This window comes from Silurus meridionalis, chromosome 11 (assembly GCF_014805685.1).
Source record: "Silurus meridionalis isolate SWU-2019-XX chromosome 11, ASM1480568v1, whole genome shotgun sequence".
NCBI lineage: Eukaryota > Metazoa > Chordata > Actinopteri > Siluriformes > Siluridae > Silurus > Silurus meridionalis.
In genome coordinates this window covers 14,331,317-14,358,280 of record NC_060894.1, presented here as the reverse complement: position 1 = coordinate 14,358,280, position 26,964 = coordinate 14,331,317, and the positions used below count along the sequence as shown (strand labels likewise).

General features: G+C 37.6%; 1 protein-coding gene across 1 annotated transcript in view; it reads left to right on the top strand.

The window, feature by feature from the left end:
• The window catches only part of frem2a (FRAS1 related extracellular matrix 2a), a 64,895-nt gene extending 41,543 nt beyond the window's left edge, over positions 1-23,352 (top strand). The window contains exons 8-24 of the mRNA XM_046862055.1: positions 223-432; positions 536-733; positions 2,288-2,452; positions 3,155-3,337; positions 4,114-4,244; positions 4,940-5,098; positions 10,395-10,698; positions 11,337-11,468; positions 12,839-13,170; positions 16,646-16,838; positions 17,324-17,428; positions 17,984-18,111; positions 18,392-18,526; positions 18,688-18,814; positions 21,268-21,455; positions 21,737-21,883; positions 22,069-23,352. Of these exons, the coding sequence (XP_046718011.1) occupies positions 223-432; positions 536-733; positions 2,288-2,452; positions 3,155-3,337; positions 4,114-4,244; positions 4,940-5,098; positions 10,395-10,698; positions 11,337-11,468; positions 12,839-13,170; positions 16,646-16,838; positions 17,324-17,428; positions 17,984-18,111; positions 18,392-18,526; positions 18,688-18,814; positions 21,268-21,455; positions 21,737-21,883; positions 22,069-22,572 (3,341 nt within the window). The 3' untranslated portion in view covers positions 22,573-23,352. The remainder of the gene's footprint in view (positions 1-222; positions 433-535; positions 734-2,287; positions 2,453-3,154; positions 3,338-4,113; positions 4,245-4,939; positions 5,099-10,394; positions 10,699-11,336; positions 11,469-12,838; positions 13,171-16,645; positions 16,839-17,323; positions 17,429-17,983; positions 18,112-18,391; positions 18,527-18,687; positions 18,815-21,267; positions 21,456-21,736; positions 21,884-22,068) is intronic.
• Positions 23,353-26,964: the final 3,612 nt, after the last annotated feature.

Here is a 26,964-nt window from a genome sequence, read left to right as displayed (position 1 = left end):
GCACTTTTTGAAGATGGACTTGTAGGGTGCCCACCCAATAGCCTAACGACGGAATCCACTGGTATGGGTAAAGGTATGCCCTTACAGACTCCTTCTGAAAGCAGGGCTATTCGAGAGCTAAAGAACCTGTCTGGCTGATGTTACTTTGACCAATTAAGTGTGTAACTTCTTCTTGTTGAATATAATCTCATGTCTTTTTTCTTCACTTATTGTTTTACCTAGCTGGAGTGGACTATGTGGGCATTAGTAAGAATTTGGACTTTGGCCCAGGGGTGAACATGCAAACCATCCGGGTCACCATTCTAGACGATCTCGGCCAGCCGCTTCTTGAAGGCATTGAGAAATTTGAGCTGGTCCTGCGCTTGCCCATCAATGCAATTTTAGGAGAGCCAGCTAAAGCCACCATCTTAATTAATGATACCATCTCAGACCGTTAGTATACTATTACATGAATCCATTGTAGATACCACTGTATTTGTACAAGCACATACTCATTAATTTAACTGTCATTTTGTTTTGTTAATTTTTGTTGCAGTGCCAAAGATGCAGTTTAAACATCTACTTCTAAATGGAGAAGAGAGCGATAGACGTCTCACTGCTGTGGTCCAGCGCAGTGGAGATATCTCACACCAATCCACTGTGCGCTGTTACACACGCCAGGGATCTGCTCAGGTGACCATTGACTTTGAAGAGAGACCCAACACTAATGCATCAGTCATCACCTTCCTACCAGGTAAAAGTCCAGATATTTATAAATGTACGTTATTTATTACATACAAATATTAAATATAACAATTATTTAATTGGTACATGTATAGTATTATGACAGGTAATATCAGTTTAATATAAAATCCTCTAAATGAAGTTTTATTAAAAGGATTTAAAACTTTTTTTATGTTTATTGTAATTTGTGTTCAATGTGTTCCTATCAAAGAGTCTCTGGTTTACTAAAAATTATTAACTGCAGATGTTGATTTACTTTTTGTCAGTCCCGAATCAAATCCCACTCTGCACCACAATCCCATCAAGTCTCTAGCACAGCTTGGCATGACCCCCCGTTCCTAAGTGTACAGGGAAGACTTGCATCCACATTTTTCACTGTCATGGCACCAGGTGGTGGAGTGAACTTCCCCTTGCTGTGCCAACAGCTGAGCCCATGCCTGTCTTGAAACAAACATTGAAGTGCTATTTTCACTTGACATTTAAATGAGCTCTAATATAAAAAAACAATATGCGCTGTTTCAGTCGCTGTACACACTAGTTGCTTTAATATTATTTTCGCATGAGGAAATTATTTTTTTGGACTCTTTAAAGCAGTTGTCAATTGGATAAAGAATCTGCCTAATGCTGTAAATGTAAGTTCGGATGCACATCCTATTCCCTAGAGCTGTGTAGTTATCAGGCCAATACAATCTGTCTGTACAACCACAGCAAGTCGATGTCATGGATTGACAAATCCAAAAAAAGGTGATTCAATTTGGAGCACCTACAGTATTTGCAAAGTAGAAGTCAATGAGTTTGAAAATTAACAAACAGCTCAATTTTTAGTGTGGTTCATGGACAGGGCAGAGACAGAGATGTTGAACCAGAATACTAAAAGCTGTTTTACTGGGGTACACTATTCCTGTTATGGATGACAATACACATGTTGCATTCAACAGCCTATGTACCCATTGATGCATAGTGATGAATAGCAGTGAGTGGATGTCTATGTGCTCTACATGACCACTGCCCATCAGACCAGACCTTTTGTTGAAAATGATCAGGTCACTGTGGCACAGCAGAACACACACATTTAAATTTTATATATGGCTCCTTGAGAACATCCTTAAGAGACTTTATATGTACTGGTTGTATGCAAGCAAGAGGGTTGTTTTCACACAATTTATTATCTTGCACCATAGTCTGAGTGTTGTCTGTTATATACTTGTGAAATGCATCATCAGGACATATTAATGAACTCATAATACAACACTGATACACAGCTTCCACTAGCATAGGCATTCGTAAATGAAATTAAATTTATGCATCTGGTTCTATGACTCAGCAAATGGATGCCTTTTACACCGGGGTCATACAGTTGACCAAAATGGCCAGAGAATAGTGGCACATGTTCAAGGTTACCTACAGTATCAGATAGCTGAATGAAGATCTAATTTTATTTGAAAATTAGTATAAAATTAGAGAGAAAAAAGATTCAGAGATATATTTCATGCCTTAAAGTGAATTTCACTGCCAGCTATGTACATATGAAAGGGGTTGATCCCTTTGATCGCTTGCTTTCCAGGTGATACGGAGAAGCCATGTGTGTTAACTTTGGTGGATGACTCAGTGTATGAAGACGAGGAGGAGATGAGGCTTGTGCTCGGGAGCGCTACGAGTGGCTCCCCATATGGTGCATCTATTGGCACAAAGAACGAGACACTTGTCAAGCTTAAAGACAGTGCTGACAGTAAGAGAGAAAGAAAACACTGTTATATTCTTATCTTTATTGTATATTTTATATTATAAAATCTTGTCTTGTATATATATCTTATCTTGTATAAATTATATTATGATTCTTTTTGTCAGAATTGGGATGGGACATGCAAGTTCTTGTATTGACTTGAAAGGAGCATTTTTTCAACATTATACATAAAAAAATAGAGATGACATTTAGGTAACACCAGTAAATGTCAACCCAAAATTAGTAAAATCCATTTGACTTATTGTCAAATACAGGGTCGTTTAGGTTATAAACACTTTTACCCAGAATGAAAAATTAAACAGGGTGGGCTACAGAAAAATAGCCCGCCTCCAATACCTTTGCCACGCTCTTTGGAGGAGGCTGTAGCCACTTGTTATCTGTTTATCATCTGGCGACGGAGGTGGACTACTGTTTTAATTATTGTCTAGTGAAGGAAAGTGATTAAGTTACATCAGCAGCCAGACATTATTTCCGTCTGGTCAGGGTCGTGTTGTACTGATTTCTCAACAGTACCTCTAGTCTTCAATACAGTGTTGTAAATTCCCTACAGATGAAATATGGGGTGTTTAATTCACAAAGAGAGTTTTAAAAACAGCATTACCAAGATAATAAATAATAATTTTATTAAATGTTGAAATATGCAGCATTGAAATATGCAGTTTATGAACATGTTCCTCTTTTTTTCAGAACCAATTATCAAGTTTACTGAGACAAAGTTGAGTGTGAACGAGCCAAAGGAGTCAGGGAAGATAAGCATTGTGCGGATCCCTGTGCATCGAGTGGGAGATTCCTCCAAAGTGTCTGTAGTGAGAGTGCACACTAAAGATGGTTCTGCTGTGTCAGGAGAAGACTATCATCCCATCTCTAAGGGTGAGAAAGCGCAACGTGTTTTGCATAATTACGCTACATTTCTTTTTTTTTCAGCCTTGACTTGATATTATTTGAGTCCGGGTTACCACCTCTATTAAATCCCAAGTTTAGCAGTTTGCTGGTCTAAAGCGTTCAGGTGTGTGTTAACACCACAAAAAGGAGACATCTGCAATGATTTTAGCAATTGAGAAGCAATATATGTTTCCCCTCAATCCCGGAAGGGTATTAAGGCCATTTTCAAACAATTTAAAGTCAGTCTATAGTGATGAATTTTTTTACAAGTAGAAATAATTTAAGACTTGTGGAACAAGTCACCAAATGTGAGATTTTTGGCCATAATGCACAGCACCACGCCTGGTGAAAACCACACAAAGTAAATCACCTGTCAGGCATTGTGGTGGAGATGTGATGATTTTGGCAAGTTGTGCAGCCACAGGACCTGGACACCTTGCAGTCAATGAGTTGATCACGAGCTCCTCTGTATACTAAAGTATTCTAGAATAAAATGTAAGTTTGGCCGAAATTTTGGTACTTACCTTTTCACGCACATTTCTCAATATCAGCTTGACTTTTTGTAAACATAAATAATGACACAATTGAATAATTTATGTTTAGTTGTTTATCAGAGGTTGTATTTAAATAATTCCACGACCTGATAAGGACTAAATCACTTTTTATTATGTCCTGAAACAATATAATTTCCTTATCACACAACTGTAAATAGATTTTTTATATTTCAACTCACACTAAGGAAGCTGGCATGTTTTCATGTGCAGATGTTGAATTTAAGGAAGGTGAAACAGAACACTTTGTGGAGGTGGAGGTCCTGTTTGATGGAGCCAGAGAAATGAGAGAATCCTTCACTGTCCATCTCAAACCTGATGAGAACATGGTGGCTGAGATCCAGGTATAGCAATCATTTGGTTTGCTACACTTCAAAGTTTCTATTTTAAACATGTATGTATAAAGATTTTCAACTAAATAAGCAATAAGAGAGTTTCGAATAAACAATAAGATTACACTGCTGTTTGTATAGTATTTGAAGGTGCCTCATTTTTCATTAAATGTGATTGTTTAATTACTGTGAGAAGCTGTGAGAGTGATATTTGACGAAAGAGCCAGTGCTGTTTACAATGCAATGCTTTGTTACCCGATCTCAACCTCATTTAATCTTCTCTGAAAGAAAGGATAAAAAAGATTTCAAAGAAAGAAAGGTGTCCAGGACCTCAACAAACTCTAGGAAGTCTTGCATAGGCTTGGCAACAACAGAAAACATCACCTGTGCACAACAATTATGTTTCAAGAGATACTGTTCCTGAACATGCATACACAGACACATTAAAGGGAACACTATACTAATATTTAATACGGGTGGGGCCTTCTTTATGGCATGGATTCCAATTTGTGTAAATGCAGAAATAAAAATTCTCAAAGTGGCCTGTGCAGCACCAATAACCATGGCTTAATGAAAATCATGATATTTTCCCCTATTCTGATGTTATCTGTGAAATTAAATTGTGACCTTGTATTGATGTTTGTTTATTTAGAGTTATAAACAATTGTCTCAGATTACAATGCTGTATTATTCTTTTGTATTAACAGATGTCTAAGGCTATAGTGTACATTGAAGAGACCAATAGCATGGCCGACGTCACATTCCCCTCACTGCCGCATGTTGTGTCTCTGCTGCACTATGATGATGTCAGAAGGACTATGTACAATGCTCACCCACCAGCAGGCTATCCAGTGGTCTGTGTGACAGTAAGTCTGCCAATGCTGTCTATAACATATAACAACTGCGTAACGTTACCATTTCCCCCAGCTTTAAAAACGTGCTCCAGCTACCTAGTCTACGCGGCCACTGCCGTTTTTAAAGCTGGAGATAAATACACAGAAATTTCAAGCAGTTTTTCCAGAGACAAGAATACACATCACGATACTGTGTGAGATTTAATGAATAAATACATGAGTGAGAATGATAATTAGTTTCATTAAATATGTTTAAATATGTATAATGTTTTCTCTTAACCTACTCTACGTGACCACTGCAATGGGACTTTTTACTTTCTCTCTCTCTCTCTCTCTCTCTCTCTCTCTCTATATATATATATATATAAATATATATATATATATATATATATATATATATATATATATATATATATATATATATATATATATATATATATATATATATATATATATATATATATATATATATCTTCTCAATAGACCATACTATAGAACTGAAACTTATTTTAGAGTATTCAAGGTGCATCTTGTATAGCAGTATAGATTAACTGTCTATTGAAAATAACTCAACATACAGCCATTATCGTCTAAATAATTGCCAACAAAAGTGAGTACACCCTAAGTGAACATGTCAAAACAGAATGTCACCAAAAATATTTTGTGTGAGCACCATTGTTATCTATCACTGCCTTAATCCTCCTGGTCATGGAATTCACCAGAGCTGCAAAGGTTGTTGCTGGGATGACATCAAAGATCTGCAGGATGTTAGACACATTGTGCTTCTCCACCTTCCACATGAGGATGCCTGTAGAGACAGGTACTCGATAGGGTTTAGGTCTTGAGACATACTTGGCCAATCCATCACCTTCACGTTCAATAAGGCAGTTGTCACCTTGGCGGTGTGTTTGGGGTCACTTTCATGTTGCAATACTGCTGTTCGGCCCAGTTTCTAAAGGGGGGGGCATCATGTTCTGCTTCAGAATGTTACAGTACATGTTGGAATCCAAGTTTCCTTCAATTAACCGCAGCTTCCCAGTACCAGTATCAGAAGAGGCTTCCTTCTGAGACAATGGCCATGCAAACCAACCTGTTGCATTGGGTGGCATACAGTCTGAGCACTGACAAGCGGACCTTCCCTTTCTGCAACCTCTAAAGCAATGCTGGCAGCACTCATGCGTCTGGTTTTTAAAGCAGCTTCTGCACCTGACACACAGCATGAGGACTCAACTTCTATAATCGACCCTTGCAAAGGCCTGTTTTGAGTGGAACCCATCTTGGAAAACCTCTGTATGACCCTGGCCACTGTACTGTAACTGTTTCAGGGTGTTACTGATCTTCTTATAGCCTCGGCTATCTTTGTGGAGAGCAACAATACTAATTCTCAAATTCTCAGAGTGTTAACATGAGGTGCCATGTACATCCAGTACTCAGTATGAGAGAATTGTACTCAACGCAACAAATTTTAACTGCTCTAATACACACATTTGTATGGTCCTGTCAAGCAGACCAAAACATAAACATGATGAATAGGACATGTGGCTTTGCATGATTACACGACATACAGCTTTATCACTTTGACAATAATGGCTGTATGTTAAGTTCATTTCAGAGGACATAATACACACATACAATAAATAATAATAATAATAAATATTAAATTAATATTTATATAAATCTAACTATAGATTGTGAGAAATATGGGTGTATGAGATCTGCAAATCATTGCATTCTGTTTTTATTTACATTTTGCACAGTGTCCCAAATTGTCTGAAATTGAGTTTATATAAAGAAAAATGCCTATTATTGCTATTGTAAACAAGGCTAGGCATATTTTATGCACCACCTGTTTTATTGTAATATGCACAACAGTAAGGGTGCAATGTGTTTTTATAAAAATTTCAAAGACTAACCATCAAAGTTATTATATATGCAGTGTTTTTTTTTTAAGTCTCCTTGAAGTACAAAGAAACATGCAAATTTTTGCCTTTCTTAACGAAAGTTGGCCAACTATGAAAGCCTTTAATATAAAGTCGTTCAATTCCTAATTATAAAGTGTCTGCAATCTAAAAAGAAAGACAATGTAGAAACATGACAGACTGTTTGAAGTACTCTATTCAACAGTAATAAGAATACTTATTTTGGATGCTAGTGCTATATAGGAAAAAAGTAAAGTCTGTGTTTAAAGGTTAAAGCCCATATCACAGGCAGAATGGGTTAATTCAAGAAAACCAAAGATGGACAACAGATTAAATCATGTTGGGCAAGTACAATAAAGGGTATTAGTATTTATAGATCCCAAAAAAAAAACTAATTATATGTGTTCAGCAGTTTGGTATTTATTAATTTATGTCTCCTTAGTGTATCTTCCTGGCATTTGTGGAAGTGAAGATTGTTACCCAGGGTGTTATTAATTTTTATTATAAGTAATAAGTCAAGAACTTCTGTCATAATGTTGAAAGGTGAAATGTAACTCAAAAGGTAATGCAACTAATTAACTAACTCAGACATAACTAACACTAATGAGTCATTATTCACAGTCCAGTTTAATTGAAAGCTTAATTTTATTGAGTGAGGACACAATGTGTTTTTGATTAGAACAGATGAAACCTTTGTATATGAGGCAAACCATCTTCAAGACTCTCAGGACTTAATATTCATGCAAAGAAAGCATAATCTTCTGGTTAATGCTGGTTTTATTGCTGTTTTGATCGAAAGCAAGTCATTTTTTCCCCCATTTGCTCACTGTTGCTTTTCTGTGGTCATAAATTAATGCCCTGTGCTGACGTAGTTGGTGGGTGCAAAAGGAGGTGTGACATTCAAAATCTGTCAGTGCATTACCACCTCCTAAAACCATTTCTTAGCATAGACATTAGATAAAATGATATTATTGTAAGTAAAAATATAGCTTTATCATTCCTGTTCTCTTCTTATATCCATGGTTTGTGCATGTCCATGCAAATTCTCTAAAATGCAAAACAAAATACATCAGTAATAATTACTGTTTCTGGAACACCAAAAGAGCAATCAAGTCATTAGTGGATGCTAAATTCACAATAAACAATTCTAAACAATCCTCCATCCTAAACCATTCCAAATAATATTGCACTATTTAAATACCACCTTTTTTGCATAAGAGTTGCTATTAGGATACAAAAAGCACTCTCATTTAAATGTGCCCTTTCTGGTTCCCCTGCTCTACTTCTTCTCTTTTTAATGACCTTATCTTTATACTGCATTAAAAAATCCCCAATCCTGGTCCTGCTTACGGTAAATAAAAAGCCCCAATGAAACACAAATTTAGAAAATTCAACCTTAATAGGATGCATATACCCCATGTCCCTCCTCTGAACATGTCCAAACCATCTCAATCTCGCCTCCCTTGCTTTGTCTCCAAAACGTCCTACATGTGCTGTTCCGCTAATAAACTCATTTCTAATCCTGGCTATCCTCGTCACTCTCAATGAAAACCTTCAGATCTTTAGCTCTGCTACCTCCAGCTCCACCTCTTGTCTTTTACTCAATGCCACTGTCTCTAAACCATACAACATCGCAGGTCTCACCACAGTCCTATAAACTTTCCCTTTCACTCTCGCAGACTCTCTTCTATCACAAATCACTCCTGCCACTCTCCTCCACCCACTCCACCCTGCCTGCACTCTTTTCTTCACTTCTTTAACACACTCTTCATTACTTTGCACTGTTGTGCCCAAGGTACCTGGACCCCTCCTCCTTCTCCACCTCTTTTCCCTGCAACAGAACCACTCCAGTGCCCTTCCTCTCATTCACACACATGTACTCTGTCTTACTCCTACTGACTTTCATTCCCCTTCTCTCCAGCACATACCTCCACCTCTCCAGGCTCTTCTCAACCTGCTCCCTACTCTCACCACAAATCACAATATCATCTGCAAACATCATAGTCCATGGAGACCCCTGTCTGATCTCATCCATCAACCTATCCATTACCACTGCAAACAGGAAAGGGCTCAGAGCCGATCCTTGATGCAGTCCAACCTCCACCTTGAACCAGTCTGTCGTTCCTACTGCACACATTACTGCTGTCACACTGCCCTCATACATGTCCTGCACCACCCTCACATACTTCTCTGACACACATGACTTTCTCATACAGTACCACAATCCCTCTCTCTGCACCCTGTCGTACCCTTTCTCTAAATCCACAAACACACAATGCAACTCCTTCTGACCTTCTCTATACTTCTCCATCAACATTCAAAAAGCAAATAATGCATCTGTGGTGCTCCTCCTCGGCATAAATCCAAACTGTTGCTCACAGATGGTCACCTCTTCTCTCAGCCTGGCTTCCACTACTTTTTCCCATAACTTCATGGTATGACTGATCAACTTTATTCCCCTGTAGTTACTGCAGGTCTGCACATCTCTTATTCTTAAAAATTGGTACCCGCAAACTCCTTCTCCTTTCCTCAGGCATCTTCTCACCTTTCAAAGTCCTGTTAAACAATCTTGTTAAAAACTCCTAAACATCTCCATGCTTCTACCGGTATGTCATCTGGTCCAACCGACTTTCCACTTTATACATTTATTTATTTATTTATTTATTTGTAGAATCATTGCAAGTAAACATTTAGCAGCAGAAAATCTGTTAAAGCTCATACAGTTATAATTGCAAATCGTGTACACAAAAGTGTGAGTCTTTTATTTTTGTTTGTGTTTGAGGGTATACTGGTAAATTGTGGTAAAATTCATTGCTGCACTTTTGTTCATAATGCCTTCAGCTCTCTGAATTAACTTGGTATGCTATATTGCCAATGGTTTGTAGACACAAGCATCACAGACATATGTGGGATTTTCCTTAACTAGCCACAAAGTATAAAGCGCACAGCATATAGGATGCATTGTAGGCTAGAGCATAATAATTATTTTCCACTGAAACTAGGAGGGCAAAACCCATGAGGTCCATAAACATATGGTTTGCCAAGTTTGGAGTGAAAGAACTCAAGTGGCACCCAAAATTGTGGAATTTATTTTAACTTTTACCGTTTAGAATAAAATTCAAACTTGCATTGTGCCATTACCACTAAAATATTGCCATATATTCATATTTGAAAGAACACAGAAAATATATTTCATATTTTTTCTAAATCTGAAAGTTCTTTTAGCCAGTTGGTTATTTCTTTAGAATAAGTAAGTCAAATCAAATGGCTCTCCACCAAAGAGCTAAGTTTCCAGCTTATCCCTTGCTATCTTGTATATGCTGTGATCATGGTGACTGCAATTTTCCACAACTTACCACATCTCAACACTTCTTTTTCATCTTTTCTAGGCATGCAACCCAAAATACCCAGAATATGAGAAAACAGGCTCCATATGTGCAAGTGAGCACATCAATGACACGCTAACACACTATCGCTGGCTCATCAGTGCCCCCACTGGGCCTGATGGCGTCACCAGCCCTATGAGGGAAGTGGACATCGACACCTTTTTCACCTCCTCCAAGATAATCACGCTGGACTCCATCTACTTCCAGGCCGGCTCTCGGGTTCAGTGTGCTGCTCGTGCAGTTAACTCCAATGGAGATGAGGGCCTGGAGCTCAGCAGCCCCATTGTCTCCATTAGCATGGAAGAGGGTCAGGCAACATACAAACTTCCTGATCATTTCAATGCAGTGTTAGAGGAGTTAGAGGTGGAATTATATAAAGATTCATATAATACACTGTACTGTATATCCAATGCTGTCCATAATTATTGCCACTCTTCTTAAAACTAAGCAAAAATGTTTGCTTAATATAAAGTTGCACACAATAATAGAAAATTTCACTTTAAAAAGATATCTTAGTTGTTAACCTAAAAAACTCTCCACAATAAGAATCACATATTCAATACAGTAGAAAATGTATCAGGATTTGGATACATGTGCAAATCTACATTTATGAGCATAGATTTTTGTAAGGGCAGGTCCCGCAGAGCCTGCAAACAAAAATAAGTTGAGAGGGGTTTTTTTTTAGCTATAGGCTGAGAGTTGAGAGCCGACAACATCCAGCATACAACCCAACAGCAATTTTTTAACAGCTTTTAGACATACCTTTGTTCAAATGTGTTCGATAGAACAGTTTTCAGCAAAAGTGCTGTCACACAGCCTTTTTTTTTCTTAGAAAAATTGTGTTTATTGTGTGAGAACAGTGGATTACTGCACAGCTGTAGGCTACTCGAAGGGCTTCGATATGACTTCAGTGTGCTAATCACTTCATTTGATATTCCTCCACAGGAATGTGTCACCCTCGTAAGGTGGGCACAGTAGGTGCTGAGCCTTTTTCTGCCAAGCTACACTATACCGGCACTGAGGATCCGGAACACGCAAACCTAATCAAGCTTAGTGTCACCATGCCCCACACAGATGGTGAGCATTGTCTAATGTTGAATAGAACTTTGTTTGCAAAGCTTAAACTCGGTTTGTTCTTTACCAAATGCCACAGGAATAGCCAGGTATTATTATAGGATTTATGTTTCATTGTTCGTGAAGATAAACATGTACATAACAATTCCAAGCAAACCCCTTTCTTTGTGCTGCTTTAATGATTATTTAGGGACATCCAAGAAATTCAGCGGCCGCATTATCATAATTTAGAAACATCAACACAACATCTGTTTTACCTTTTTTTTTCTCGCACATTTCAAGGCTGTAATGTAGGCCACAGGAGAAATTGCACCTATAAATAGAGAGTGTAATTCTACTTTATTACACCTCTCTATTTTACAGCTGTTTCATTCTTCATAATGCCATGGCAACCAGCAATGCTTGCAGTTTGTATGTAAGTTTGGTATTAAAGTGACACTATAAATCTACCTAGTGAGAAGGATTTTAAAAGACTGTTACATTATTCTTCTCTGACAAAGCATTTTTCAAGCCTTTTGTTGAAACAGCTGAGCTATGAAGATCTTAGAGAAGAGCACTGTTCTCACTCCTGGGGATTCAGTGCTCTATTTTTACATGATATCCCTATTGTGAAGTTCTTGATTTGATTCATCTGGAAATGTCAAGCCCAAATGGGCCAAACAATGTGTTTTTAAGTAACTGAGGTGCCTGTCAACACTGGTGCAGTTAGAAAACAAAATTGTATCTAATGCATTGGCTTTATTATATTATGGCAAATTTTTATATAATTATTATTATATTGGCTAAATTTCCATGCAGCGGTTGACGTCCATACCAAGAGGGCTGGGTAATAAAAAAGAAAATTCATACTCATATCTAGTGAAACAAAAAAGTAAGAAAACTCAGAACTCCTAGAACTTGGAACGAAAATGTAAAGAATATGCCTGACGTAGGACCATCTAAAGGTGACAAGAAATACTTTTTGTGAAGAGCGAATACATTCTGACACAAGCGCAACCTGATGTGGTCTTCTGCTCTTGTAGCCTAATCACCTAAAAGGTTCTGTTTTGTGCATACTAAGATACTTTTCTAGTCACTATGATTGAAAAACAGTGAATATTTGACGTGCTATAGTCTTTTTGGCAGCTTGAAATTATCTGGCAAGTTTTCTCTGCACAAATCATTCATGGGTTTTTTTTGTCTAGACAATGTTGTGTGTGAAATTCCCAGGAGATCAGCAAACTTTTTCCATTGTTCTTTAGATACATTAGAAAATTAATTAGAAAGCTGCATGAATGTGTATACTCTACATGCATTGTTTTTACAGGATATAATGAAAATAAAGTAGAGAAAGTTACGTTATATTAATTTTGGGCATATTTACTTGACATTAGGCATGCTTCCTGTGCTGTCTACCCGTGCTCTTTCTAACTTCGAGTTGACCCTGAGTCCGGATGGCAGCCGTGTTGGAAACCACCGCTGCTCCAATCTGCTGGACTTTGACGAGGTTCCCACTCGCCACGGCTTCCTGACAAAAGCCACAAAGACTGTGGAACAAGTGGGAGAAAGCGCTCCTTACCAATATAACTCTACTATGAGGGGCCTGAACACATTACGTTTCTACAGGAACCTCAACCTGGAAGCCTGCCTGTGGGAGTTTGTGAGTTATTATGACATGTCTGAGCTCTTCACAGACTGCGGCGGGAGCATCGGGACTGACGGACAGGTCAGCAGGTCTTTTTTTTTATCCAAAACTGCCTCTTTAGTTCCTTACAGGCGGCAGTGATTTTCTGTGAAGAGTGTGATAAAGAAAATATATATTATCAATATCCATATCCATTTCATAAAAATAAAGCATACACATAAATAAATCAGCACCATAATTCTTCTACCACTTAAAAGTGAATAGTTTGTTCAATTTAAACTGTAAAGATCTCATGGTCTATAATCTGCTTTATATGTAGCCGCTGGATGCAGAACTAAGCAAGAGATTATTATCTGCTGTTATTGTTGCACAAATCCATTAACATACAGCTTTTAAAACGAGAAAAGGAGACAATCAGACTTCCATTATCTCCTATTTGCAGCTGCTTAATTTTCTTATGTAGACTAAATCTGTTAACTTGGTGCTGAGCTCAGTTAAAGAAAATGATGCCTTGCTGGCTGGACTGCAGAGAACTGAAGCTTTTATATACAGAACTAACCAATAATTTGTTGTGCTGGAAAAATTCAAAAGGTGCAATGCACAAGCATCATCAGGGGTGGACAAATCATAAATGTATTATCTAGCCCACAAGGTAGGTGTAAGCTTCGGTGTGCTTTCCCAGAGCCCCAATGAACTAAACCCCAATTAACTTACAGGCCCACTGCAAGAAAACAGCAACTAGCATAATTTAATTCCAAAGTATACCAAGCTAATTGTGTGTATTTATACACACTGTGAATCCCTGTGATTAGTGACTTTATGCAGATGATGTCTCTGGTGATTAAATACATTGTTTTTTTACTCTTTGACAGAAAATAAAACACAAAATGTCTTTGTGTAGTATTTTTGGGTACAATATGATCTGTTTGTGTGTTATTTACCATGCCATATTTGAGTCAGAGTAGAATCTTCATTTTCATTCAGACAAGTGTTAGCAAAAGTGTACTCCATTTGTTTGTCCTGGTTTGTTTGTTTGGGTGCAGGGGCTAGTGGTTTGTCCACTCTATGAATCATTGAGTAAATAAAGCTTTCATTAAATGGCAGATAGGTGCTCAATCCTCAGCATTCTTTTTTCCTATAGCTCAAGTTTCTGAAAAACTTATTTCGTCATTTTATTCAGTACTTATAATTCCAGTCTAAGAAAAGAAATCCTTGTAGCCAAGCAACTGCGTCACTGCTATTGTAAGTCTCAATTTTGTGTCCCACTGCCCTTTTGTTGGTATTGGCCTTTTTCAAGTGCGCACTTAAGCATCCTTTTTTGTTGTTTCAGGGTTATCTATGAGAAAGCTCTGCTGGAAACACTGGGTTCAGTTCAATCAAACACTGCAGTCAAACAATGCAGTCAGATTACTTTTAAACCATTTATGATTTGTTTTAAATTTATAATCCACTGCAACAGACCATTTATATACTAAATTAATAAATGTGCTTTGTTTAAAATATAATATTTACTCCCCAACAGAGTTAGTGGACCTGTATGAGGATGTACAGGTTCTTCTCTATGTTTCTCTTGATTTTGTCATCTAAAAATTTAAATAAATTCATCTTCATTTAGTCACATTAATCTTTTATATATTTTGTGTTTGTGTCTTTTTTCTCATTAATCTACACTCAGTACCCCGTAATAACAAACAGAATACAAGTGAAAACAATTACTGAACAATTGATTATACAAATTACATTTTTGTGGGTATGATGCAACAAGCTTTGCAAACATTGGTGGATCTTTTGCCATTCTTAATGTCCAAGTTGGGGCTCTGACTGAGCCACTCTATTAAATTCACAGAGTTGTCCCTAAGCCATTTTGTAGTGATTAGGGTTGTTGTTGTGTAGGAATGTAAACCTTTGGCCCAGACTGAGTTCCTGAGTGCAGTGGAACAGGTAGTACTTTTCTCCATTCAGCTTTCCTTTAACCCTGACCTGTTGCTCAGTCCATGCTGCAGACAAACACCACCACCACCCACAGCATGATGCTGCCACCACCATGCTTCACCTTTGGGTTGGTTTTGTGCAGGTGATGAGTGGTGTCTGATTTTCTCCAGATATAATTTAGAATTAAGGCCAAACAATTCAATCTTTCTTTCATCAGACCAGAGAATCTTGTTTCACACAGTCTGAGAGACTTCCAGGTGCCTGTTGGCAAACTACAGGCTTCCATGGGTTTTGCACTGAGGAGAGGCTCCCGTTTAGCCACTCTGCCAAAAAGCTGAGTTGTTGCAGCTGAGGGCTGCAGTGATGATTGTCTTTCTGCAACTTTGCACATCTTCACACAGGATCTCTGGAGCTCAATCAGAGTGGCCATCAGGTTCTTGGTCACCTCTCTTACTAAGGGCTTTCTCTCCTATTGCTCAGAGTCATCAGCTCTTGGAAGAGTCTTGGTTGTGCCACACTTCTTCCATTTGAAAAGAAGAGAACACTATGCTCTTGGAAATCACTTTTTTGTTTTACCTTTCCCCAGATCTGTGCCTTGCAAAAAGTCTGTCTCTGAGCTCTGCAGACAGTTTCTTTGACCTCATGGTTTTTGCTCTCATATCCATTGTCAGCTGAGAAACCCTCTATAGAGAGGTGTGTGCCTTTCCAAATTATGTTCAATCAATTAACCTTTCCACAGGTGGTCTCCAATCAATGTATAGAAACATCTCAGCAACGATCAAGAGAATCAGGAGGCATCTGAGGGGTTATACATTTACAGACATTTCTAGAATTCTGTTTTCATGTTGTCATTATGGGGAACTGACTGTAGATTAATGAGAGAAAAAAAAAATTAAACAATTGTAGTATCAGGCTGCAACATAACAAAACAACAAAAGTGAGGGGAGTCTGAATACTTTCCGAATGCACTGTAAATACAGACGTGTATTTATAGCCATAGTACATTTCTGTTTTTTAAAAAATTGTGTCATATCACTTGATTTAGTGCTATGTTCATGTTCTCTTGCAGTAGATGTATTTCAGAGATTTTTTCCTTTCTTGAGTAACTCTCTGCTTGCAGGTGTTGGGGCCATCCTCATTACCATACCGCACTGTCCTTTGATTATAATTGACTGTGTAAATGAGGAAACATTTTTTCTTCCAATCAAGCCTAGATTATCTTGAGGCAGAAAGAAATGTATTTTTATTTTTTTGACAGCAGAAAGACTGTGGAACTATCTGGGTTTTTTTTTTTTTTACTGTTGTAAGTTGTAAGATGGGAACGGGTTGATTACTAAGAGCACTTTAGTGAAGGATCAGAGTGTCTCTGTAGTGGTTATGAGTTTATATCAGAATCAGAAGTCTTGGGTTGTAAAAGTCATAGGAACCACATATTGCTATTTTATTATTTGCTCGATTTGGTGTCATATGTTATTATAATAATCCTATAATCCACAAATATAATCTGTGTTCCATACACATATTTGAGAATGATCCTCTTCAGTGTAAAGTTCTGTTCATCGCTCTAAAAAAAGCTTTATTGTTCATTTGTTCATCTTGGATTCTTGCTGTTTCTGTTTTGTAGGTGCTAAATCTAGTGCAGTCCTATGTGACTCTGCGTGTCCCTCTTCATGTCTCCTACGTGTTTCACTCACCTGTCGGCACCAGCGGCTGGCAGCATTTTGACCTGCAGTCTGAGCTGCGGCTTACTTTTGTTTACGACACTGCCATCTTGTGGAAAGATGGCGTCGGCAGCCCTCCTCAAGCCGAGCTGCAAGGCAAGTCTAGACACATGCACTATTTACAGTAATATCAAATAGGAAAAAAATACTTTTCTTTTGCTGGAAGGTGTGCTTTATTCAACATATATGTCATATTAAGCTGTGCTTTATTCAACATGTATGTCATTCTTTTTTTTTACAAATCATAATCAAGATAGCTATATTACCACCATTTCTTAGTTGCATTAAAAAAAATATATGAACGATCTATAGATCTAAAATATTAACATTTTTGCAGACATGATCGTAGTGATGGCTCAGTAGCCAGGTTTCTGAACAACACTGCAATTGCAAATCAATTTGATCACTGTTCTACATCAGCATTTATAAAGCATTATTATTATTATTATTATTATTATTATCATTATTATTATTATTATTATTATTATAAACTCAAATATAGTCATAGAATTTAAGTGACTTTGGAATAAATCACATGATACATAGATTTGGTGCTGACCCACTCTTAATGTGTTTTTTAGGAGCTCTTTACCCAGCCAGTATGAGGATTAATGAAATGGGCTGTCTGGTGGTCAACTTCCGCACCAAGGCTCATTTTCGGGGACTGTTTGTGGCCTCACATCAGGGTGAGAATTTTAAATAACAATAATACAAAAAATTTTGAAACATTTAAAAAATTACGTTTTTAATTCTTTTAATAAAAAAATATGCAGACATTTCTAGAATTCTGTTTTCACTTTGTAGTAATGCAGTACTGCATGTAGAATAATAAGGGGAAAAAATCAATCTGAACGATTGTAGTATCAGGCTGCAACATAAAAAAAAAAAAGGAAGGGGGCTCGAATACTTTCCGAATGCACTGTATGTATACTGTATATCAAATCATTATGGCATTTATTTCTTTACTCAAAATGAAACAACATTAAAATGCAATTTTCCCATCATTTACCTAACCCAGAATATCTTAAATAAACATAAAAGTAAAGAATGATGTCTGTTACTAACAAATGAACAGAAAAGTCGGTTTATTGCCTCCTTTTATTATCAGCTAAGAGTCTGGGTGTCTGTGAGTCTTAATTAGTCTCTTCATAAGTACTTGTAGCTGCTTGTGTCTTTTGTGTTCTGCTTCAAAGCTTTTCTCTGCCTAAGGCTTTGACTTTATCTTTGTCTTTTTTGTCCAGCATCTTCTTTGACCTCATTGGTCATAAGTACAGCCCACCCAGGGTTAACCTTTAACCTTTCATTGGTCAGAACCGAGCCAACCTACACCCAGCCCATGCAGCAGTGGAGGTTCACTTCAGATTTTGCTGTGAGTGTTAGAGTAGCCTGGATAAAACTGAATGACTAATATGCACTGTTTTAGCACTGTTTAAAAAATATACAAATAAATATATCATTAAAAATCTTTCCATTTTATTCTGTAAGCTCCATATTAAAGGATTTTAATGTGTTTTATTCGCTTTCTAGCAGACCATAGCTTAGAAAAGGACTAAATATGGCTCATTTATTAGTAATTCAGTAATTTATGATGTTCAGTAACAATATAATCACCTATTTTACTGGCTGTTTCATGGCTTTGTGTCACACAGGTGCGTGATTACTCTGGTACCTACACAGTAAAGCTAATCCCCTGCACTACAGTACTAAACATGGAGTACTCTGTTCCTGCAGTGTGTGACCCCAGAGAGCCGGTCACATTTGACCTGGACATCAGATTCCAGCAGGTAAAAAAAATAATACACTGTGAAGCCAGAATACTGTGCACACATATTGTGCCATTATTTACATAGGTGCTTGTTTCAACACTCAAATACAGATCAAGTCTTCCCTTGCTATTATAACCTCCACTTTCTGAGTTTTATTATTTTCTTTTTGCTCTTTATAGGTGAGTGACCCCGTTGCTGTGGAGTTCAATCTGAACACACAGATGTTTCTGCTGTCGAAGAGATCTGTCTGGCTCTCTGATGGGTCTATGGGCTTTGGACAGGAGAGTGATGCTGCTTTTTCACAGGGTATGTTCATAGAAACATTTACACTCACAACATACCTATTTTTAGGATGTTTTCAAATGCTTGTGGGTGATTAGCATAACACATACAGCACAGCTGATTATACAGTGACCCATGAAAGCACCAAAAGATCAAGGCCAATTATTTGTTTTTGCATTGAGGAAATAGTTGTAGATCAAACAATGAATATATGATAAATTAAGAAATCACATTAAGATTTGACTTCCTGATATTCACATTGTGTCAAACAGTTTAGAACATTGAATCTTTTGTTTGAACCCACCATTTTCATGCCCTGTTAAACTGTTTAAAAACCTAATCTTTCTTAAATTCTGGATTTTACCTGTAAAGAATGCATTTGTTGTTAAAACGATAAACCATTATGAAGACTTGAGAGCTATGTAGAGGAGCAAAGGAAGCCATTTTGAAAAAAGAGGGAAAAGAAATTGGAACCAATGCACTTGTAGGATTACAGGGCTCCAGACAAAAAAATAAAAACAATTAAGGAGCCATTGGCTCCTATGAGAAAAACAACAGGTGCCAAATTATATTTTTAAGCGCCACACAAGAATAAACTTAAAAAATGTAAAACACTTACTTCGAGTCATCCTGTCATGTATACATCTGCCATCATTTTACAGCATGGCCTGGGAACTGAAGGGATCATATAGGCAGTGTTGAATTTTATTTTCAGCTCAAGACACTTGAGCTCTGCGGCACGCTTTTCGCCATTATGTGATCACGAGCATTTTTATGCTTTTTGACTATCCCCCCGTGTTTTCGTACTGTCTCTATTCTTAAATAATCTGTTTGGGTAATGAAATCAGTTTCCCTGCAATTTATCTGTCTGCTTTAGAGCAGAAGTCGCAAAACATTTTCTGTCTCGTGAACGTACCTCAGCCATGAGAACTTTTGAATTCAAAAAGGTTTTCAAATGTCTTTTGGCACATTTATTTATATTTTCACTGACTGGCATAGAAAGATGGTCCTCAGTGACTCTGTTGTTTTCCCTCTCTCTGATGCTGACACAACTGCAGCCTGCCTTTTTACTACAGGTGTGTCATCAGCAGAAGAGTTGGAGAGAGATGGAGACTGTTTTAAAAAAAAAGTCTGATATTTTTAGTTTCGTTTAATAAACGGAGAATTAAGTCAAGCGTAGGTGGTGCATGCATCTACGTTTATTACGTCAACAAATTATGTGATAGAACACGCATATAAAAAGTCATAACATGCAGATTATACGGTCATAATGTGTACCTTTATATGGTCACAGGTGGTGATCTAGGCAAAAATATTACTCGCAATTTATTATTTTTGGTCGCAAATGCAACCATTTTAGTCGCAGTCTGGAGCCCTGGATTAGCTAATAAACAATGTGGAATGTAATGAAAAAGAAACCTCTGGTGTTCAACAACCAGATACAAAAAGAAGAGAAAATATGAGCAGACGATGGCAGAATCATGTTTAAAAAACTGTGAAGAAAAACCCCATAGCAACAGTCAAACCAATCAGCATTAAGAATCAGAATGCCAGATTGGAATTCAAACTACTTCAGACATCTACAACATCTTATCTTTCAATTTCCAGAGAAATGATCAGATTAATAAAATCAGATGAATATTTCTAATTAATAAGACTAATGATTTTGACTCCTAGAATAGACCAGTTAGTATGCAACATTTTACTTGCTTGTTTGCAAAGACTCTCAGCAATCATTTGCTTCTGATCCTTGTAATGATTTAGTTTGTTACGATGTTATGCTTAAACAAAATATTTTGCTGACCTACAGTACCTGTGAATAGTTTGGAAACACCTATTGTTTTTGAGAGTCTAAGTAGTCTAAATGTTTCTTTGTTAGTCCGATATTTCTTTCTGACCTTGTGGTCAGGTTTATCTCAAAACATTTCAATAGGATTTTGGTCTGGTGGTTGGACAGGCCATTTTGTGATAGATAACACTCCAGACAACTGTTTACTCTCTAAATAATGCTTACAGTGATTGAAATACATTTTGGGTCATTGTCTGGTGAATTTGGTTCTAATTAGTTGCAGTCCAGACGAAATTGCATGCTTTTGAATGGTAGCCATGTTGGTTCAGTATTCAGTATTTTGAGAATTAAACCTACATTTAACCTACCTTTAAAATTGTATTAACATTTAAAATTCATCTATATAATGGCTTAGCATAAACTTGTGAAGTGGAATGTGACACAGCTACATGTATTTCATCCAAAATCTACTGTTATTGTCTAAGTTTAATGAAAATGAAAATGCATGTGTCTCTTAAAAATAATACAAGACTAGATGTTTCCAAATTTTTGACAGAAACTTATAATTTCTGACAAATCCAAATAAGGAGACAGATACCTTTATTTTCATAATAGAAATATTGTCAAAACACAAACATTTCCTATTTGAATTGTGATTGCTAAAACTTACCCAAGTTTGCTCTTTTAGGTGATATAATATATGGCAGAGTGATGGTGGATCCAGTGCAGAACTTGGGAGACTCGTTTCACTGTAACATAGAGAAGGTTTATTTGTGCACTGGAGCAGATGGATATGTGCCTAAGTACAACCCCACCAAGTTTGAGTTTGGCTGCTTGGCAGATTCACCTTCCCTACTATACAGATTCAAAATAATTGTAAGTATGCAAAGAACTCTTTACAGAAATACAGTTGTTAATATATTCTGTGTCATAAATAGTAGTGATAAGTTTAAAAAAAAAGGAAAATGTAATGTTTAATATTAAAATAGAAGCACATTCTAGCCTTTACCCTCCCCAGTTGGTAGTTTTTGTGGTCTGAGGGTGCTAGCTGGAACTTCATAGTTTACCAATTGGAGATACAATGATGGAAAATCCAAGACAAAAAGAGAAATAAATCCATTGTTGGTATTTTTGTAAATCATTTTCTTTGTTTACAGGACAAAGCACAGCCAGAGACTCAGGCTCTGAGTTTTGGTGATATGAAGTTCAATGCAGTGCTGGCAGTAGATGACCCATCAGCCCTCTCGCTAGTGAAGCAGCCCAGCTCAGATGGGTTCCGACTGGACTCTTCTCCCTTATTCCAGGTCTCTGCTGTATTCACAAAACGTTTATTAAATATTTACACCATCAGTAAACTACAGCAACAAGAACTGAACATGTAAATTGAGTTTAGCGTTTTAATATCCAGTAGTAAAAGCAGATAATAAGCAGACATGGTGATTAAAATAGCATATTAATTCCAGCTTTACTTTCCTCTTCACTCTGGCAGGTGGCAGCAGGCCGTGAGTGGTACATCCACACCATCTACACTGTACGCTCCAGAGACAATGCAAATCGTGGGATCGGCAAAAGAAGTGCGGAGTACCATTCTTTTGCGGCGCACAACACTCGTGCCAGGCGCTCTAATCAGGACATGCCTGCTATCGCCGAAATGATCAGTGCCGAGCACAATCGAGGCACCAACATCATGCACATCATTCTGGAGCACCAGCAGGCAGTGCAGGATGGGGAGGTTCCTGCCGAAGGCCTGGTACAGCATGAAATGGCCAAAAGTGGCACTGGAGACGAGGCAGTGATGGTAGGGGGAGTTTCAGTTGGGCTGCTGCTCTTCGGTCTCATCATAGCAGTGCTTTTACTGATGCTGCGGTCACAGAGACGACCAGTTAAGGATGTGAGAAAGAAATCAGGGAAGGATGGATTAACAGTCTCTGGCAGCAAGCAGCCAGTTATTTTGAGGAGCGGTTTTGAAGGCAGCGATGGCTCTGAGGTGTAACGGCTGCAAGATTCACTCCTGATTATTGTGTGCCATCATGAATGAGTCCCAAAGCATTGTACTTGCAATTTAACAAGTGCCTCAGAAAGGTTCAGTCCTGTGGAAGGCCTGTCAAATCCAGCTGCATTCTAAACATCTGTCTGAGTTTGTTCAATTAACTTTGCTATTCTGAATGAGAGACAAAAAATGTCTCAGGACTATTTGCTCAGAAGATGGTAATGGTAATTTTTATGATGTATGTCATGATTTAAAAGGACCATATTACAACTGTTAAATCTTGGCAAATTGTATTTAATTTTGGGGCTAGGTAATGGGGTTACGTATTTAGTATAAAACAAAACAAGCACTCAAAGGATAAACAGGAAGATATGAACTGTTATCATATTGATATGTAGAATAATAAAAGGTAAAAAAAGATAAAAAAGGAAATGGGAATTCAATCGAATTAGCAAAATTGAATGGTTATTACAATATCTTTCCCGGTACAGTTTCTTTGATCAATAATCATTAATTTAAAATGTGGTTGTGCTGTGTTAGTAGAGAGAACCTGCTGATTGTGTACACATCAAATCAAACAGTAAGAAACACTGAATGCCTGCTGCGAGTTGTTTACATAGCTTGGTGTAATGAGCTATACACATGTACATGTTTACATGAAGTGTACCGTGTTGTACATCTTCTCTTTTTTGTCATCAGTATTCATTATCACTATTTGTTATGTATTTTATTCACATTCAACTGAACTTAGAGTGATAATACTGTATGTATTAAAGATCTGAATAATTGTGAAGTTGATTCAGGTTAATTTATTTCCTGCTGTGTTTTCTCACATGCAACAGTGTCAAATTTAATGAAAGGATTCCAGTATAATAATCAGTAAGTGATAATAACATTGATTTTACTCACACCCCTTTACATTTTGATGCAAGTAAATTAATTATTGATTTAATACTGGAGACAGATTCAGACTTTATAGACATAAATATGGTGAATTGTGCTGTGTATAACATTATATGTGTAACATAAATTGGTGTAATTTTTTTTTTTAAAGGTATAAAAGCTCTTTTTACAAGCCTGTAAGCTTTATATCTGCCCAGCTTTATTAAAGTATGAAAAAGTTGTTCTCCCAATACACAGCTCTAATCAGTCCAGAAAAAAACACCCATCTGGACTTTCTTTTCTCTAACTCAGTACCTTTGTAGCCCTTCACTTGAAATAGGAGACCCAAACCTGTTCCAATATGATGGTGGTCATGTAGACAAAGCCACCTACATTAAGACATGGTTTACATGGGTTGGAGTAAAAGCTTTTGAGCTGCACCCCAGGCCTCCTCACCCTACATCAGTACCTGACTTTACTTACACCATGGTTGCTAAATAAGCATAAATTTGCAACATACAACTGTAATCACTTAGGGTGTACTCACTTTTGTTGCCAGCTATTTTGACAACAATGGCTGTATGTTGTGATATTTTCAGAGAAATGTAAATCTGTACTGCTATACAAGCTCCACACGGACTACTCTAAAGGGGTATACTCACTTTTGTGAGATACTGCATCTCTAGATGGATGGATGGATGGATGGATTTTCATTGCTGTAAGATGATGTAATTTTAAAAGTAGTAAGATGGTAAGTGTTACTAAAAATAAACAGCTGGAGGAACATTTTGCAACTAATTATATTGATTGTCAACAGGCCAGCAACATGATTTGGTATAAAAAAGAAAAATAAATCTTAGAGAGGCAGAGTCTTTCAAACTCAGTGAGCATATTCGCTTCTGATGCAGCAAGCGGGGCAAACTTGGTGGATCTCTCCAATCCATGTTTCAGCTAACCGTTGTTATGAACAGTAACTATTGTTCTCTTTCATCATCCCATGCTCATATATATTTTACAAATATATATATATATATATATATATATATATATATATATATATATATATATATATATATATATATATATATATATATATGTAAAAGCAGAGAGTTCAATTACACCACCAGTAAAAGCTGGGAAGCATTCAGGCATGAAGGCTGGGTTAGGCCTGAGAAAAAACTTATCTCCACTGAGAGAGAATTTGGTGCATTAAGGAATCAACAGAGGGTACATGCAGATCGCTGACACATTTGGTGGAACATTTGGGCCATGAGCAGAGAGGTCTTGAAGGACAAAAGTTTAAGGGAGATATTTCCCAGGGTCTTGTAAGGCTGTTAAGGCAAAGCCTCCAGCACCATGGAGAGGTCCCATTCTGGTGACTGGTTGGTAGCAGTGAGCATTCTTCATAAATCTTTGAATTAAGGGGTGTTGCCCCACTGTAGTGCCGCCAAGCCCAACTTGACATGTAGTGACAGCTGAGAAATACACCTCAACCATAGAAAAGGATCTTCCACCATTAATAAGGTCTTGCAAAAAGCCCAAAATATCAGTGACTGAGCCCTAATATGAATATCAGCTGATGCCTCTCAAATCACTCCTCAAACACACACCACTTGCAATCATAGAGGCCCTAGCATTCTGAATAATAGCAATAACACATAGGGAAAGCCCATTCAGAAAATTTTTCAAAGTCTTCCACACATTAAGGAGCTCCAAATAATATTTATGGGCTGGGTGTAATGTGTTTGGCCACACACCAGTCACTATTTTGGCCTCCTGGGGATTTGGGAAGTAACGACATACAAATACTGTACTTAAGGAGTGTGGTAGAGCGAATGGTTCAGGGAAAGGAACACCACTACAGGACAGGTTCAAAATCAAGAAAAATTAAATTTTTTTATAAGCTCCGTGCTCAGTGCCGCAGCTTTACGTTCCCAGGCACACACACACACACACACACACACACACACACACACACACACACACACACACACACACATCCTTTTGCTCCACCTTAAATGCTCCCTCTGATTACTGCAAGAGAGAGAACACACATTAGTCATAATCCCTAAAGGGACTTGGCTCGCCCTGTTTGGAGGCAAGAAAATGCTGAATATGACCCCAAGAACACCATCCCCACTGTCAAACATGGAGGAGCAAACATTCTTCTTTGAGGCTGTTTCTCTGCTAGGGGTACAGGAAGACATCACCACATGAACAGGGCCATGAACTGTAGAATCTTGGATGAGAACCCCCTGGCCTCAGCAGGAAACCCTGAAGATGCATACACTTCAAGATTCACTTCCAGCATGACAATGACCCATAACATACTCTATGGCCATGGAAACAAAACGTGATGATGTCTTGTAGCCAATTCCACCCTTGTGTAGGTCTACAATCTTGTCCCTGCAATCTTGCTGGTTGGTAGGGGATCAAAAACTTATTTCACTCAATCAAACATGAATGAATTAATAACCTTTCTTTAATGTTTATTTTTATGTATTTTTTAAAAATATATACTGTGTCTCTCTCTCTGTGTAAATAAGCCCACCATAAAAGTAAGGGGGTAAATTTACAAAATCAGCAGGGGATCAAATAATTATTTTCACCCCTGTACCTGCCACTGGACACCCACTCCTGTCTGTCAAGCCAGACTTAGTGCAATTGATGCTTCTGTGGAGGTCAGGTACAGATGCACTTCCCATAGGTGGATCACAAACATGAGATAATAAAAGAAAACTGTTCAGTGGTCAGATGAAATAAAGTCTGTTAGCAGAGCTCAGTTCAAAAACCTGTATCTATTATATCTAATATATTATTAGTGCTAATGGAAATGGTCAACTTGCACACCTGAAAAGGCACTATCAATTTTGAAAGATATATACAGGATTTAGAGCAAAATATGCTTCCATTCAGATATCTTTTTCAGGGTAGGCCTTGTATATTTTAGCAAGACAATGCTAAACTGCATACTGCATCTTTTACAACAGCATGGCTTTGTAGTTGAAGAGTCCGGCTGCTGAACTGGAAAAATATAAAGGACCACACAACTTCCCAAGAGCAAACATGACAGCATATAAGGAAGGGTTTGATACAGCTGTCTGTTACATCAGCTGGCCTGATAATTTTGACAGGACATGGCCCTTAAGTGTAAGCTTGGCATCAGGGCATCAGAAATGCACGTTTGCCAGGTCTGTATCACAAATCATAGTCAAAAGCCCCAAAGATTAATATCCCCGTAACATTCGTGGCGATTGGATGGCAGGCATTGACTTGTAAGGTGTGTGATCAGTCAAAACCACAAAATGATTACCTGCAAGATGCTAGTGGTACTCTCTAACACCAAAAACGACCATCAAAACCTCCTTAGCAACTTGAGAATAACTTAGTGGCAATCACTGATCTAGAAGCAAAGCAAATAGGTCTCTCTTGGCTGGCATGCTTCATGTGGAACTATAAAGCCCCAAACACATAAATTGAGGTATCACAAACAAGAGGTTTATTTTTTTATTA